The sequence below is a fragment of the Filicampus tigris genome, chromosome 4, assembly GCF_054856515.1.
Source record: "Filicampus tigris isolate MCC_2025a chromosome 4, RoL_Ftig_1.0, whole genome shotgun sequence".
Classification (NCBI taxonomy): domain Eukaryota; kingdom Metazoa; phylum Chordata; class Actinopteri; order Syngnathiformes; family Syngnathidae; genus Filicampus; species Filicampus tigris.
Genome location: NC_141220.1, coordinates 9,899,707 through 9,917,614, shown reverse-complemented (window position 1 = coordinate 9,917,614; position 17,908 = coordinate 9,899,707). Strand labels below are relative to the sequence as shown.

Here is a 17,908-nt window from a genome sequence, read left to right as displayed (position 1 = left end):
TATACTGTATGGATGCACTTGGCAATGCTTCTGCTCATCTAGTGTCTATGTGTATAAATGTATGTGCTTGCAGACGCCTTCAAATCTACAGTCATCTCCATTACCAGTGGAAAATGTAATACATTTGAGCCAGGCTGCTGAATGGCATCAGAAGGCAAGATGACTGTGTTGAACCCATTAAGGCTTAAAGCGCCTGGCTCAACAGCTCCCCAAAACCTTAGGTCGTCTTTGGAATTACCTTTGAAAACCTGAAATTCAACACCTACAAAATAATTAATATCTCAGCCCCTGAAGCAGACAGAAACATAATTCCAAAATAATTTGAGCGTAGACATGTGGCTTTTACACAGACCCGAGTTTATTCACCTTTACTGTGTCAATCAAAGAGGTAAAAATAAATTGTCAGTGTAAGAGAAGCACTATTTTTAATTTTTAAAAATCGAGTGGTAACTACAATCCTCTATTCAGTTACAAAGGCGTCGATATCGTCATTGTCTACAAACATATATCTTAACCATATATCACGTCTGAGTGGTTCTACCGGTTCAAGGTCCATAAGTGCATCGTCTATATCACTGCCGTTACTCATTTAAGAGCTCCCGCCACTGCGGCGTACGCCATTGTTACCCGAAAGAATTTCGGAACATCCTCCGCGGGTTTACCTCACTGTCACGTGTATATTCTGATGCATTTCATTGGTTAAGAGACCGAGAATTAAATAATAAATAGAAAATGACATATATGCTCTCCCGGCTTTAAGGGTAGAAAGACGCAACAGCGCTCCTGGCTCTAATGGTAGGAACGGGTTATGCGCTCCCATCCTTAATGGGTTCATTAAAACATGTCATGTCTCCACTTAGAGATGAGACAGTCAGGGAAGCATGGGCAATCAATAAAAGGTATAGGATGCGTGGACCATCCGCAGACGGACTGATGGTGCTGAATCACATGGCACGTCTGCATTCCGACTTGCATCGAACGTTTTGTAAATGTGTATACAAGAGACTAATCTGATGCTGTTCTGTAGGGATTTCAGTTGTCTTCATGTGACTTACAGAAGTCATAACGGTTTTGTGCCCTTTCTAGGAAAAGGACTCGCTTTGGACGCACATCTCTGTGTTTGCACAATCCACAGTAGAGTCATAAGAGATTAAGCCAACAAGGAACTATGCAGTGTGAACACCTGTGTGCACGTGTAGGCCTGTCACAATGACACATTTTTCAGCACAATCTATTTTCCCAGAAACTATCCTGATAAATAATAGTATTTTTGTTTTCATTTTATGTTATGCCACTGATGTAGTGATATATTAGAGCAAAAACAATGAAAGTACATTTTTAGGAGCAATTATTTTTTATTTCTCAAGAAAATTGAACATTTGCATTAAAAGGTAGAATAATAAAATATCTTAGAAAAAAAAGGCCCTGCTGAAAATGTGCACTTCACCAAATAATACAACACATACGTATAACCATAGACTATCTATAGTGGCAGAGTAAAATGAGATGTCTTTTATCTCCTTCAAAATGTCCTCTTTCACCTGGTTGCACAAGGCTGTTTGGGAAATCGACATCTGAGAGTTGTGCTGCCTATCATGTCTGCAGTTAAATTAAAAGCAAAAGAATAATCCGAGGAATTATGTTCACAGGATTATCATGATCATTATTATTGCTATTTATGTTTTTAAACTATTTTTTTATTAATTAGTAATACATCTTTTTACATCTATGACAGTGGTTTACAGGTAAGTGACAGGCACAAAAATCCAATGTTCAATCAGCCAGTGTATCCAACTATTTTCATTTTGGTATTGTTTTATTCTGGTGTAATTTCTTAGAATATCACCCAAATAGTTCACTTTTATTTATTTATTTATTTACTTTTAAAGAATATACCGTTTACTTGTCATCTTTTCAAAATAAACATTTTAAAAAAAAAATCTGTTTTTTGTACCGAAAAGATACCGAACCGAAGTTTAAAAAAAAAACTAACTGAACCGAAATGTGATTTAGCGTACCGTTACACCCCCAGTGTGTATGCCTGTTTTTTTTCCGCAAAAGACTAGCCTTTATGTTCTTTTTGTTCAGCAGTGGATTTTGCCTTGCAAGTCTGCCATTGGTGTCATTTTTGCTACCTTATTGGTGTCTACCTTATTGTTGAGTAATGAACCTTAACTGAGGCAAGAGTGGCCTGCAGTTCTTTATATGTTATCCTGGGTTTCTTTGTGATCTCCTGGATGAGTCGTCACTGTGCTCTTTGGGTCATTTCTGTTGGCTTGCTGTTTGCCATGGTTCCTGTTTTCTTCAGATGTGGATAAGAATTCTTACTGTAGTAACATATTTCTCATCTGTTCCTGAATTTCTTTGAATCATGGCATTTCTGTTGCACTTTTTAAAAAATCTTTTGGCCAACTTCATTTTGTGAAAACAGTTTGTTTAATTGTTTTTTTTGATTGAACAGGTCTGAAGGAAATCAGTTTTGGCTTGGGTGCGGTCAGTGAGTATGAACTCATCTTTCCCAAAAATGTGATTGATGAGCCGGTTAATTCATGATTTAACAAATAGGGAAATTACATTTTCACACAGGGGCAGGTAAATTTGAATAATAATTTGACAAGGAGGCAAATACTCTTTCACAGCACTGTACATATATGTATGTTCTCTGTCAGGAGAGAGGTGGTCCGAGTTTAGACATATACAAGCATAGGTCAGGGATGAACAAGCAAAACATTTTCAGTACCCTCGCATGTTTTTGTGTTGCGTGTGTTTGAGAGTGTCTAGTTACAGTATGCGGTATAATCTGGGCAGAATTAGGGCTGAGTTGGGGACAGATGCCACTGGGCTTGCATGCTTGGTGTCACGTGATGTAACCACTGAGAGAATGTTCCTCCTCATCAGGCAATTGTGGTTTACATGTAGTGCAACCATAATATTCAGGGTACACTGTAACTGAGGTCATTCAAACTGGAATTTGATCAAAGTGTTGAGACAATGTTTCTAATGCCACACCAAATGGCTGTCATCTGTGCACGAAACCTCAGTTAACCCTCAACACCCATTTTGATCACATATCTGATGTTATTTCTTCCGCATTTTGTGGCTTTCTTTCAATGTGTATTCCAACGAAAAGACCAGCATGCATTTAAAGAAGAACATAAGAGCAGAGGAGCAATATATGTATGTACAATAGAGCATAGCATGTGCATTAGGGGGAAAAAGTCGACACACCCATGTTCAAATGTCAGGTTTTTGTGATATACATCAAGAGACCAAGATAAATAATTTCAAACTTTTCCAGCATTGTGACCTATAAACTGTACTACTCAACTGGAAAAAAAAGAAATCTTTGATCGAGGTGAAGTTAAAAGCAAAAAGTGTGCAAATCATGTTAAAACGAGGGATGTGACTGTGTTCAGAATTAACCAATCACATAAAAACTCATGTTAATCGGAAGTCAGGCAAACACCTGCCACCGTTTAAAGTGCCTCTGATTTACCCTTAAATCAAGCTCCAATGTTCAAATGGGTTTTCCCTGATTTTTTTTTTGCTTTCCTATAGATTCCTTTCTGGTTGTACTGTCACAAAATGTTTTTGGGAGATGTTCAAAATTCCCTCTACCTTGTCTAAGGCCCTAAATCCATCTGAAGAAAAACTGCCCCAAAGTATGATGCTGCCACCACCATGCTTCACTGTAGCCATTTTGTTCTCTTGGCGATTACCAGTGTTGTGCTTACGCCAAACAGCCAAACATTCGCTTTGAAATCATGGCCAAAAAGTTCAGCCTTGGTTTCGTCGAACTACAACATGTTCCACACATGTGGGGGATTTCATGTGTGTTACTGTGAAATGTAGCTTGGCTTGAATGGATTACAAGGAGAAAAGAAACTACTAGAATTAATCAGCAGAACTTTAAATGGTGGCAAGTGTGTGCTGACCCTCATTTAACATGAATTTCAATGTGATTGGTTAAGTCTGAACAAAGCCACATACTCAGTTACAGTAGGGTTGAAGATCGTTGTGCAACTATATTTTAGCAGTTGTTTATTTTTATTTTTTATCCTTATTTTATTTACTCTTGAAAATACTTAATTTTTTTAATTGAATTAGACAGGTTCTAGGTCACATTAATCTTGTTTTTTTTATTTATATAGCAAATCTGACACTTGAAAAAGGGTGTGTGAAGACTTTTTATATCCACTGTGCATATGAAAATAAACAGAATACAGTGAAAAATTACACTAGTGAAAATAAAAATGTGTCATGACTTATTAAAGTCAAAACGGAAGTCAACCCAAACTGATTTTTTTTCAAGAATATGTTCCCAGCAGGCCCACTAGTTGGAACACGGCATTCTGATTAATTTTGCATTTGTGGAGTATAAATTAAGCAGCAAAATGCACTCGTTTTTAGCCATCCCTCAGGGCAGCCATTTTGTCTTGTGTCGACTGAAAATGACATCACAACTGTTCACAACGAGCAATCGCGGCTCAGGTTCAGAAAAAAGGTCAGCCGTGATTGGCCCCCAGAGATGGCTAAAAACGAGTGGATTAACACTTATTACACAAACACAATATTTATCAGAATGCCCTGTTTCAACTAGTGGGCTTGCATAGAACCTATTTTCGAAAAAAATATGTTTGGGTTGACTTCCGCTTTAAGGTAGTGTTTTATTTGTTAACTTCTTACCACAGGTACAGTATTAACAGTCATTAACCTAGTCATTTACATTGTGACAGTTCAGAAGGTAAATGAGTGAGATGATTGACATTCATAAAATGCATTTGTCAAGAAGATATCGACAGACTACAGCTACACTATTGTTTACTTTGTACACGTGTATGACACGTGCAAGGTATGTCACTTCTAAGAGTCTGTGTTATATATTTTTGAAATGTTTATTTAATAGCAAATAATGCGTATTCTTAACAATGTTGATAATATTCCAATGTTCATAAAGCGTTGCAATACTAACAGTGTCATAGTTTACACGCTAGACATCTTAGCAGGGAATGTGGGCTCAGGTCCCATTCAGTGACGGTGTGAATGCTCGTGCGTCTCCTTGCACTCAAGAGTTTGACTCGCATCCTGCAACTGATTGTGTTGAAACGTAGAGTGACAACTGTTCATGTACCTGTTCTGTATATCACTATATATGCAAGTAGGTGGTTTGCTTCAGCTCCATCATATAGAACATACAGTAAATGAGCAAAAAGAAATACTACATCCAGTATATATGTGTATATGTTATCGTCATAGCAATTCAGCTCCTTTATGTACCAAACATGTGAAAGTAAACCAGTGTTTGCACACTTGTCACTATACTTCAGGGTTCAATAAAACTTGTGTGTACTCCTCCCACTTTGAAAGTGACTTTTCCACTTCATTGCAGTCATTGTGGGATTGATGGGCCCAGCATGGTCGTGACTAGCGCGTCATAAAACCCGCAACTGATGCGAGGAGACCGTAATGTGTGGCCATGGCCCTGGCCCTGCCCGCAGCCATGGCACACACTGTGAGACAGACCGTCTGTCCATCCTCAAGCGCTCAACCAGCCACAACAGAGGCTTTGAGGGCAGGGCACCAGGCAGAAGGTACAATATACGGGCACATCCGCACATCTGTGACTAGTTTGTGCCTTTGCTACCCTCTTAAATTCGTTTGGGAGCATGCATGAGAATATTAGTACTCACCCGCAGCTGGTTTCCAAAAGACTATCTCCAACCTGAAGAGAGGCCATGCCGAAATCTGCTATCCTGATGTTATTCTTTTCATCTAGCAACAGGTTCTCAGGCTTCAGATCCCTGTGGCTGAAACAGGACGGATAGAAAAGCATTTTGAAGTTAATGAGATATGAACACAATGCACACGTGTTCTATAAAGTAAATGAAGGTGAAGGGACGAATCTGGTTGCTCAAACACCTGACGGTCACCTCCATTTCTGCAACTCAGCACCTTCACCCTTTCGCGCATGGACCCCTGCTTGCTGCAAGGCCTCCTCCTTTCATCTAACTCATGCTGAAACCAGTGGCTCCCACCTCAACGCTGAAATGCTCCACGGTGTGACAGCCCCCTACTGTGCCCTTTTCTTCTCCCATTTCCCTTCCCACTCCTCCACTAATCCCATTCCTCTCACCTCGCAGACATCCACCAGCAAACTGGCTGAATAAAGCACATCGAGGGGAGCTCGCCACAGAGGTGGAGTTCATTAGCTGCCATTTATTATCATTAAACACAGCAAGGGGGTTACCTATTACCTTTCTTTAAAGAGACCACCGGAAAAAAAATGGATTGTGATGCTTGAGTAGTACATTGCTGTGTTGGAATGGACATCTGTTATTATAGGACTTACTGTACATTGTAAAAGGCCCACTAACCTGGCCTTATATGCAGAGGTTAACAAACCACCTCTTACACACAGGTACAAATGAAGGCCTTTAATCAAAATGTTATTGTTTATTATTATTATTACTACGGTTTCCTCCCACATTCCAAAAACATGTATGGTAAGTTGATTGGACACTCTAAATTGCCTCTAGGTGTGATTGTGAGTGTAAATGTTTGTTTGTCTCTGTGTGCCCTGCTGGCAACCAATTCGGGGTGTCCCCTCAAGAGAGCCTCTGAATAGCAAAGTTGTCATCCCACATTTGGTACAAAGATGTTTTAATCACCACTAAGTCGTACCGACTGACTTAAATGCAAGTGCAATCAGGTGTTTGGCCTTATGTATTAGTGTACACCATCTTTCACTGGAATTTGAGTCCACTCAGCAGGAAAGGTTTGCGAGCGTTTGCGGACGGCCCCAATGTTGTTTTTTCGTCAGGGTTCGTTCAAGGATGCAAAAGGAAGCGAAGACGTTTGCCAGACATTCGGTAAACAGTTTTAACGTTCGCAAACGGTTCGTCTTGTTGCAAAAAAATTGGAACATGTTCAAAATTTGATGGCGACAAGAAAAAACGTTTGTGATCATTAAAACTGTTTGTGAATGTCTTTGCAACCTTTTGCAAAAGAAACTTTAACCTACTATGTGAATGTACTGTATGTCCGTGAGCTAGGCTAGCCCTCTATGAATGGCTAACCAACAGTGTCGGCTAGTTACTTCCAAAATGTAATAATTCTATATTACTAGTTACTTTTTGCATTTTAAAGTAATATGTTTATTTATAATATGATCGTCTGTGTGGATCAATAAGATACTCATTACTTTTGGGTTTATTTTTTTAATCTGTGCTTAACTGATGTATTAATGCTGTCATCATTTTAAAAGGAAAATGCAAAATTTGCAACCATAGCTAGTAAAGTTAACTTGTAATGAGGATCTTTAACCTTTGTAATGTGTTAGAAAGCTGAACACGTCTATAGTGTTTGCGGGTCAAATTTGACCCATGATTTAACTCAGCCTGAAAATTCATAAAAACATTAGTTATCATTCAATATTGTTTTTCAACTTATAGCTAACTTAGTATGTATTCATATCCACGGAAACAATGTTTTAAAATGGTATTTTTTGTCTCCGCAGAAATTTTATGTACCACTCATGTTCAATTACAAAATCTGTTTAAATTCACTAATTATGTTTCCTATAGTGATAAAATGAGTAATTATATTATCCACATAAACTAATATTAGAGTAACCCTACTGCAAAATTATTTTGTTTATTTATTTTTTATATTTAATTTTTATATTTAAAATAATTAACAATAGTGACATCTGTGGTGTTAGGGGTCAACACTGACCCGTATAGATTTATGGTAGCATAAAGACAAAAAGTCATTTCTCTCTCATAAAAACAACTTCATTTTAAACAGAATTGCAAATGCAAATGAAAATCAAGCCATAAATTGAAAACGTGTGTGTGTGTGTGTTTCTTACATGCATGAATCAGAGTATGGTTATAGACATGTGCTCCTTGCATTTCACTCAAATGCATTTCTTGCATGTGTGGCAAGTGGCAATGGTTTTCCTGTCCTTGTTGGAGGGGCAGGACTGTCACCTCTTTCTCTTGTTCCCTCTGAAATTCCCTGCCTAGTTCCTATGCCATCCAGCTATCACCAAACACTCTTCCCCCTTCCATGTTGGTCAGCTCAAGCAGGATCTTCTGAAGAGGTTGCGGAAACCAACAGCAAACATGGACTTGATGTCTTGGTCACGCGACATAGCGTTTCTAATAGGCCCTGGAATCATTTTGAGGTTGTTCTCTTCTGGTGCCCTTTATTGGGTGTCCAGAGGGCTTGATGACCACGGAATGTCATATTTCCTTGACTGCATGACCTCTCTTTCAGCATCTGTGAAATCTGGGTCATCCTCATCAGATGTATGGTCTTGTTCAGGGTCAAACTGAACCCTGTCCTCATCCACATCCTCCTCAGCTTGCCTTTCCTCTCTGTCTCCAGTATCACTGACCAAAGATATGATCCAGCCCCTCATAAACTGTACACCTCTTGCTCATGTAGACTACAGCTACAACAGAACGCAACTGATAATATCTCATCGAAACCCTGCTTGTATATGCCAATGTTTATTTTTATTCAAAATATATCAATATGCTGCAAGAAAGCTTGAGTTCACATGGGGTGAAGATGGCCTTTGTGTACGTGTGAGTGGGTGTGTAACAATAATTTACGAGAATGCGTGTGCGCATGTTGGTGTGTGTGTGTGTGTGTGTGTGTGTGTGGGTGTGTGTGTGTGTGTGTATGTGTGTCTCCATCTGTCTGTCTCTCTGTCTGTCTATTGTGGAGCATGTTGAGCCATATTTGATCCACAGAGCAACCCACAGCTTTTAAACAGCCAGTATTCACTGATGGGACAAATTTGACTCATAACATCACAAAAGATACATTGTGCAGGACTAATTGGAACTGATATTTTATCCAATAAATAAATAATCCCAGACTGTACACCATAAATACAATCATAACCATACTCAAATTGGCACACGAGTAAGTAAGAAAGTATATTGCCAATATATGTACCTATTATAAATAAGACTGTTTCGTTTTTGTTTTGTTTTTTGGGGGGGGTGTACTGAAGTATAATTGGTAATTGGTCCAACAAGAGGGATAGATAGATAGATTGATCGATAAATAGATAGATAGGAAATGTGTATTTAAACTACATCTGACCTGAGTAAATTTTTTCCTTTTTCTTAAAAAAAAAAAAAAAAGTTAGTAAAAAATAGTTCAGTTAGTTGTAATTCTCTTAACAACATGGACACGAGGGTTCGAGGTGAATTGAATGATCAAACGGAAATAATAAACGAGCACATGAGACTCTTATTTAATGGGGCACGATGCAGTTTGCCCAATCGGAGTTGCCGTAGCGTGACGTCATTGCTCAGTGGCGGCCTTCAACTCAGAGGCAGACTGATTTCCATTTGCTAGCCAACAGCCAATCAGAGTTTTGCATAATTTTGCAAAAAAAATTGAGATGAATTCATCATATTATTTTGTTTCCCCCTATTACTGTAACGCCTTACTTTTATGATGTGTTACCCACAACAGTGCTAACCAACCCAGACCTCTACGAGGTGCAGAGAGCAGGTCCACCCAGAGCCAAGTAAGATCCCCACAAATCTCTCAATACTGTATCAACAACCAACCTTTACACTTTGTGCAATGAGATGTAAATTTACAGAAATTCATCAGAATGTGACAAAGTAGACTTTCGCCACTTGAAACTAATGACATAAGAGGCAGAACATCTGGACACATTGGCCTATGGACATTGTAACATCACAATAGACATTTAACCTAATATGGCATCAGCTGCTGTACAGCTTGTTTCCTATCCTGAGGGATTAGCTGTCAGGTGGGTTAGCATCACACTGGCACTCTATAGCCGCTTTCATACTGCATTAAGTGTAAATTGGCTCATCCCACAGTTTAGTCGTTTGTCCCCTCCAGTCATAAAGAGGAAAAGTAAAGAGGGCAAAAAAACTCTTTACAATAAAATGCTCTATGCAGCTGCACTAGTATAAACGTCGCATTCTGATTAATATTGCGTGGAATATGTGGAATATGAATTAAGCAGCAAAATCCACCCGATTTCAAACATCTCAGGGGGTAGCCATTTGGCCACTTGCTGTCGACAGGAAATGACATCACAGTGCCTTAGGATTCAGGATGTGAATGTCACATGACCAAACCAAGAAAAAAGGTGAGCCATGATTGGTCGTCACCTGAGCCCCGAGGCACTCATTTTCAGTCGATAGCAAGTGGCAAAATGGCAGGCAAATGTTCAAATTGAAAATCTACTGCAGGCTTCTTCTTGAGCTTTAATGTTTACTATTTAGCTTTGGCTTCCTTACAAAAATGTCAAGCACAACTCTTAATTCTATTTTCAGATAAATAGAGAGAAAACTAATGTTGTGTACTGTCAAAATGATGAAAATATGCTATTATTATCTGGGAAGAATGTTATTTTGACTATATAGAATGCAACTAGTATCACGGGAAATATAAAAAGTGTTTTAAAAAAACATCCCAAGGCAAACTGTGAGCTGTGGGCCACTTACGGCCTCCTACATTCTTTAAATCAGCCCACTGTGCATCAATTTACCGGTTTTCCTAAAACGGGTTATTTATATGAGCAAAGTAAAATAAACAATTAAATTGAGTTGGACTGTAATTGTTTTATTCATTTGTATTCATTTATCTAATGATCATAGTTGGCTAATTAGTTTATTAGAAATAACAGAATTAAAACTATAAGTAAGATAAAACAATTTACACTTAACATGTATTATTACTATTATTGTATTAAATTGGTAAGTTAATTAAAATTACATTTATTTTAAAAAATACAATAACAAAACTGATTTACAATTTTATTAAAATAAACTAAATATTTTCCTTTTTCTTTACCTCATCTTTGAATGACCATGATCTGCCTGTTTTAAAAATCAAATGTGGCTTTTGGGCACTAAAGTTTGCCCAAGCCTGAGCTATTTTTTTTTTTTTTTGCAAAACTACCTGCTGATTTAGATTTTGGCTAATAGATTTTTGCTTGTTTGTTTTCTCTTCTCTTAAAGTATTTATCATAAAACATCCATGTTTGACGGCTGTAGTTTAAATGAGCTTTGATGGTTTTATTGCCCAAGGTAGCCAAAGTTCTTCAGTGCTTATAACGCACATCAAAATAGCTCATGAATTTCTAAGCACTCTCTGACCATCAGTTCAAGACACAAACAAGCAGACTAAATTATGATCTAGAAGATCTGTAAACATTGCTTCATTCAGTGTGTGAAAACATATGCAAAGTAACCTCAAGAGGTGAATCCAAACAAGCAACGAGGCACAAATGAAATCATTTACTGACAGTTTCAGAGAACAAATCACATCACAAGGGAGGCGAATTATTGGTTGGCGGGTCTCTATAATGCGATAATGTGATTAAGTGTCTCCATAATGGGACATTAAAGTGTCACAACTGCACCTTTGTCCTGTAATCTCACCTACACAGCAGGCCTTGCACAAACATGCTGCCTCAGCTCAATAGAAAACTATTGACTGTTGTACCAGAAATATGTAAGCCTACTCAAAAAGATATAATAATAATGCCTAAAAAATACATTTCAAACACACCTGCGCAAAATGAAATATGATGGTAATAAACTGAACACAGCACAGGAAAAAAAGACATGTTCATGTTTGATGACGATTGGATTCAAGAACAGAGCTCTACGGTGAGTTGTACCAGTTGCATTGTACTGTATATCTACAGTACATGCAGTCTGAGCAAGTTTAACATCCCAGTGGATCTGTTAGCTATAATTGATGCGATCTAACACCAAGTGTTTAATTGCCTGTGATCATGTGCATGCACACACCGTGCTGATTTGTTCTGCACTACAGACACCTATATTGGCCTCGCCCTCATGGAGCTCATTCACTAAACAATTCTGCCATACTTATGATTGTATTAGAGTTTTCAAAATGTTTGCTCTTTAGCCAAATGGAAGACATATTGGTGTCTTTGACAAATGATGTAATTATACATCCATCCATTATCGATACCGCTTCTCCTCACAAGGGTCGCGGGGCGTGCTGGAGCCTATCCCAGCTGTCTTCCGGCAGTAGGCGGGGGACACCCTGAATTGGTTGCCAGCCAATCGCAGGGCACACTCTGACAAACAAACATCCACACTCACAATCACACCTAGGGGCAATTTAGAGTGTCCAATCAACGTACCATACATGTTTTTGGAATGTGGGAGGAAACCGGAGTACCCGGAGAAATGATGTAATTATAGTTGCATTTATTTTTTCCCCCCAAATAAAAGGTATTCTGAAATGAGTGCATAATCAGAAATAAAAGAACAATTGAAGATAACACTGAAAGCTGAAACCATGCTGGTACTGAAGTGGAGCTTTTAACATCATTGTGACTTGAAATGCACCCGTTTAGCCTACAGCACACCTTTCTGTCATCCTCCTGAATCCAGCTTTAAATTTCATCTCAAAGAGTTTGGGTTTCTTTTGACCCAATTGGAATTGTGCACTCCAAAAAAAAGGCTGCGGGCTCATCTTCAATCTGATGCTGAGTGCCAGACTGGAATTTCATTCGTAGCAATAGTGCAGGTTTGTATAGGAAGATTTGTTGTGCCATAGATAGTGAAATATCAACAGCATATTTACCTTAAAGGGAAGTCAACCCAAACATATTTTTTCAAGAATATGTTCTATGCAAGCCCACTAGTTGAAATAAGGCATTCTGATAAATCTTGTGTTTTTGGAATAAAAGCCAATGCACCGATTTTTAGCCATCTCCGGGGGTGGCCATTTTTTCACTTCTGTTGTCTGAAAATGACATCACAACTGCTCAGGGCTCAGGGAACGACCAATCACGGCTGACCTGTTTGCTGAAGCCGAGCCGTGAAAATCCTGGTATTGGGACCGTGAGCAGCAAACTTAAAGTGAAGCAGCTGACCTTGACCTTGGACTCCCTATGATCACTTGCAAAGGAGAAAATTCCGTTTGTGAGGCGTCTACGTATGAATGCTGATCCCCACATTGGCATGTATCTCAGTCGGACATTGTGCAACTGAGCTGCAGATTCATATATTGTGTCGAATCAAATCAAGAGGGGAGAGACTGCCTTTGAACACCAGATCTGGATAAACAAATAATTCATGTTTTCTCAGCCTATGTCCTTATTCTTGATGTGCTGCACTTGCATAGCAACATTTGCTATGTTTGTTTTAAATCAGAGGAAGAAATACAAGGACCACATCGCAAAAAAAACATTCTTTGAATGAAGGATGTAGTCCAAATAACTCATCTTCGATGTGAACTGCCGTTTGGTAAATTTTAACAAATCAAACATTGCAAACTCTCTGACAAATACACTTAAATTCACTCAATTGTTCTTGTATGCAAATGCTGCTGTGGATCCATCAATGGCAATCGATATTTGGAAGCACGAGGCCAAGGCAGGTGTGCAAATGCTGTTCTAGGCGGCATGTGTTTAGCAATCTCTACCCCCCACCCTTCGCATGGTGAGTCACGCAGGAACGGCAGCAGTTCTAATGGTCTGCATACGTCTCCTGTGCAGTCAAGAAGAAATGGAAGAAATGATTGCGGAAATGCTTTTTTATTGAGGGGTTGCTGGGATCTCATTAGCCGCGATGGCGAGCGAGGTGAGGAGGGCTCCTTGTGACTGCATGTGTGTTTTCCTCTAATTGAGGATGGAAGGAGAATGAGGGACAATCCACCTCACGATGACTTACAAGGAATCCTTTTCCACGAGTGTGAGCGGGCGGGTTTGAGCAGCCAGTGAAAAAAAAGACGATGGCAAGTAAATCTGCAGGTGAATCTCACCAGAAAAGCTCCGTGATAATCTGCATGTGTGCATGCACTAGATGTCAGGTGCTTTACCCTAATTGGATTAATCCGTACTGCCCCCACTAATTAGTCACTTTGGACTTTCTTTGCCTAAGGCAAGACAGATCAGTAGAACAAAAGCCTTAAATCTTAATTCAATTCTTAATTATTTATGATGTAAGACTTTAATCTACCCAACCTGCACAATAACCAAAGTAACATGTAACATGTAAGATAAATCCTCTTGCAGAGGCTTTTGCTGTATAGAACAGCTCCCGCATAGCTTTAATTATTAAATAGCAGCAGCCAGAACATAATTGCTTTCACAATAAATGAAGTGTGCAAACTAAGCATATCAAACAAGTCACCTGCACATATTCAAATATGAATTCAACTCTGCATACTCACTTGAAAAACAATGCAATTACAGTGTTCCCTTTTAACTGCCCCAGTGACAAACAAAAATATGCAAATCTATCTCCTGGTCATTTAGTGCACAGCACCGGCTTCCCCAGCCCGTGCAACTTTTCCTCTCGCAACAGCAGGCACACTGATGAAAGGAAGCACATTATGATGCTCATCTTGGCATGATCCAAACATACGGTACATCTAGGTCTGTCACAATAACAACGAGATCATTTCCTAGAAACTATCAGGATAAACAATAGCAGATCTTTTCGTTTTACGGTATTGGTTTCTGCCACTGATATAGTGATGATATTAGAGCAAAATAATTATTACAGTATATCCTTTTTAAGAGCAATTATCGTTCTCAACAATAATGAATATTTGCATTGAAATGTAGAACAGTAAGATTAAAAAAAATAAAAATTAAAAAAGATTAAAAAATGTAAGCGGCACGGTGGACGACTGGTTAGCACGTCCGCCTCACAGTTCGGAGGTCGTGGGTTCGATCCCGGCCCCGGCCTCCCTGTGTGGAGTTTGCATGTTCTCCCTGTGCCTGCGTGGGTTTTCTCCGGGTACTCCGGTTTCCTCCCACATTCCAAAAACATGCATGGTAAGTTGATTGGACTCTCTAAATTGCCCCTAGGTGTGATTGTGAGCGCGGATGTTTGTCTCTGTGTGCCCTGCAATTGGCTGGCAACCAATTCAGGGTGTCCCCCGCCTACTGCCCGAAGACAGCTGGGATAGGCTCCAGCATGCCCCGCGACCCTTGTGAGGAGAAGCGGTATAGATAATGGATGGATGGATAAAAAATGTAAATACTAAAAAATGACTCTGGCTCTCTTAAGAAAAATGCACTTCAACAAATTATTAACCCAACACAGACAACCACATATTTGTGGCGGCAGAGTAAAATGAGATGTCTTTCATCTTCTTCAGAATGTCCTCTTTCACCTGGTTGCACAAGGCTGCGATGGCTGTTTTGTAAATTTCGTTTGAATATAAAAAGTCTGAAAATTTTAGTTTAAAAGTGAAGTATGTTCACAGCAGTATTATTATTAGTAGTAGTAGTAATAGTAGTAGTAGTAAGTAATAGGACAAGCGATCCGGATAATGGACGGATTATTTGTATTTTTGTTGTTGATGATTGAGTGTATTTTTTTTAAAATTGTATTCATCAATGTAAGGCTTTTTCTACTTATGCAAGCGGTGTGTAGTGACAGGCAGAAAAATCAAATGATCTTCCATTGCATGGCAGAAGGTGCAATTATCCTGTTGTCATTCATCCAACAGTCATGGTCCCCTGTAAACACATCAGCTTTGTGTTCAATTAAACACGCCCAGATTTTACACTGAGAAAGAAAATGTGTGTCTAAATTGAGACAAGATCATTTTTTTCAGTATTCATACTCCCACAGTGGCGAGCCTGGTGACTGACAGGAGAAGGAACAAACAGCTCGACTGAAAGTTGATGGCATATGTAAATAAACACGTATGTAAATGACAATTTATTGAGTCCAAAACAAAAAATCCTGTCCATTTTATTCATGGAACGATAAGTCAATATGGTAAATATTGTGACAGACACTCGTGAGGATAAGTGGTTCGGATAATGGATGGATGGATGGGTGGGATACATATATATTAATTTGACATAAGGGTGCGAGGTATAAAGAGTTTAAGTGGTATGATGATGTATAGATTTGGCCAAAAGTAAAGATTTTTACTTTAACGGCCCATCGCAATAGGCTATGACATGATCAAAATATGCAGTTGTCTAGAAAATGGCAGTGAGTGTGGTGAGCACACTTCAGGATGAGGAGATTGTTCAAAAGACCGGTGCAATGTCAATAGTATGAACATGGTTTGGATTGAAGGTGTTGGATACCGACATAATCTGCAAGATATGATGGGGACAGTGATTGCACAGAGAGTTAACACTTCAGTTTGAAGGTAAATGTGCAACATTGCAAACTTGTGCTCTTCTAAACTCTTCGTCAAACTCTTCCCTCCTGTTTTGGGCTGCTTGATTATAAAAAAAATATTAATCACGATTATTTTGGTAATAATTGAAATCACGATTAATCAAACGATTATTTATTTTCTCTACAAAACAAGAACAGATTTAATCATGTAAAAAAATATTAAGACAATATTCTTTGAAACACTATAATAATTTAAGTTCCTTTTGGACCCAGCAATGTATATTAAATTAATTATTTTTGTGCAAATGTATAAATTAAAGTTTATAGTTTCCTTGTATAAACAAACAGTGCATTGGAGTTAACTTGCTATGCACTTATAAATTGTGAAAGTAGTAAACTGCTTGGAGTAAAATGCCAATTTTGACAGAATAACAGACATGCTATTCACCTATACGTTTAGACCTTTGTCTGAAGCCTTTTTTGTTTTGTTTTTAAAGTAATATTCACACATATTAAACAAAGTTAAAGTAATTTGCTTCTGATAAATTATACATTTAATATGCTGATTGGTTCAAACCAATTTAAATGTTGACTGTTACATACTAGTATGTAATCCATACAATACTTCTAAATTACAGTAGGCCATATATAAACTGTATTACAATATAATGACCAATAATATGTTTGCAAATTGCATTTGAAGCAATTTGAAACAAAAATGGACACAAAAAAATTGACTTCATATTATAGACCACACAAGAAATTTAACTTCAAGTCACAGTAATAATGTTTAGCATGGTTTCTATTTTTGTACTAGTGAAAGTAGTGTATATTTGCATAACATATGTTATTTAAAATAAATCCCCCGTGCCGATTGCGGACGACGCCAAATCTAACTCGTTTTTTTCTTGCGTTGGTGTATCATAACATCATCGTAAACCAAACGATGGTTGAATAGATTTGTTGTGTTGCCGGTGGATGCAGAGACAACTTGCACTTTATAAGTCTTTGCTTGCCGTCTTCCACGGCAAACCCAAAATGTAACCAAATAAGCGATTTCGACTTGCCTTGATTGTTTACAAGTCGTTCCTGTGGCGGGTCTTGTGCCATTTTTAGGTCTGTTACTCTGTTAAAACGACTAGGAGCGTGTGCAGTGTGACTTGTGGGGTGCGGGCTGGCTGGCTGGCTGGCTTGGAGATGGCGGTGCGGCGGAGTAACTCGTGTGCGCATGCCTCAAAACAACTCAAAATTAGTATTAATAATCCTTTTTTTACGATATGCCAATTTTGTAATCGTGGAGTGTAATAATTGAAATTGTAATTGAATTTCGATTAATTGCACAGCCTTACTCCTGTTGACTGTGTGGTTTCACAGACTTTAGCTTGTAGACTCTTTCCGGTTTGCCCAAATTGTTGGCCATGGAAGTGAAAGCTTGTGGCAACATCGTTCTCTCTACGTACACACGCTTTTGTGATAACACGCCACTGTGTAATGCATTTTCACTTCACCTTTGCTTCAGGCAGTGTCCCACTTGTTTGCTGTACTGTGACTGTGCTTTAACAAATGAGTGGGTTCTTTTCATGTGTGTTGCCACCAGTTGGTATGCGCACGTGACAGATGGCTAAACTTTGGATTATGTATGAGTCATAGTAGACCCTGTTCCACTGGGCTTGCTGATTTGAAGTGTACTATATGACAAGTGTTTTTTAGAATAAATCTGTCTTAGTGAGCACCCAGCACATCACGTGGTGTTTAAATCT

At 38.7% G+C, this 17,908-nt stretch overlaps 1 protein-coding gene across 4 annotated transcripts in view; it reads right to left on the bottom strand.

Moving 5' to 3' along the window:
- The window catches only part of brsk2a (BR serine/threonine kinase 2a), a 197,972-nt gene that overhangs the window by 41,048 nt on the left and 139,016 nt on the right, over nt 1-17,908 (bottom strand). For all 4 annotated transcript variants that reach the window (XM_086027417.1, XM_086027415.1, XM_086027414.1 and 1 more), the window contains one exon: nt 5,691-5,807. In XM_086027417.1, the coding sequence (XP_085883543.1) occupies nt 5,691-5,807 (117 nt within the window). The remainder of the gene's footprint in view (nt 1-5,690; nt 5,808-17,908) is intronic.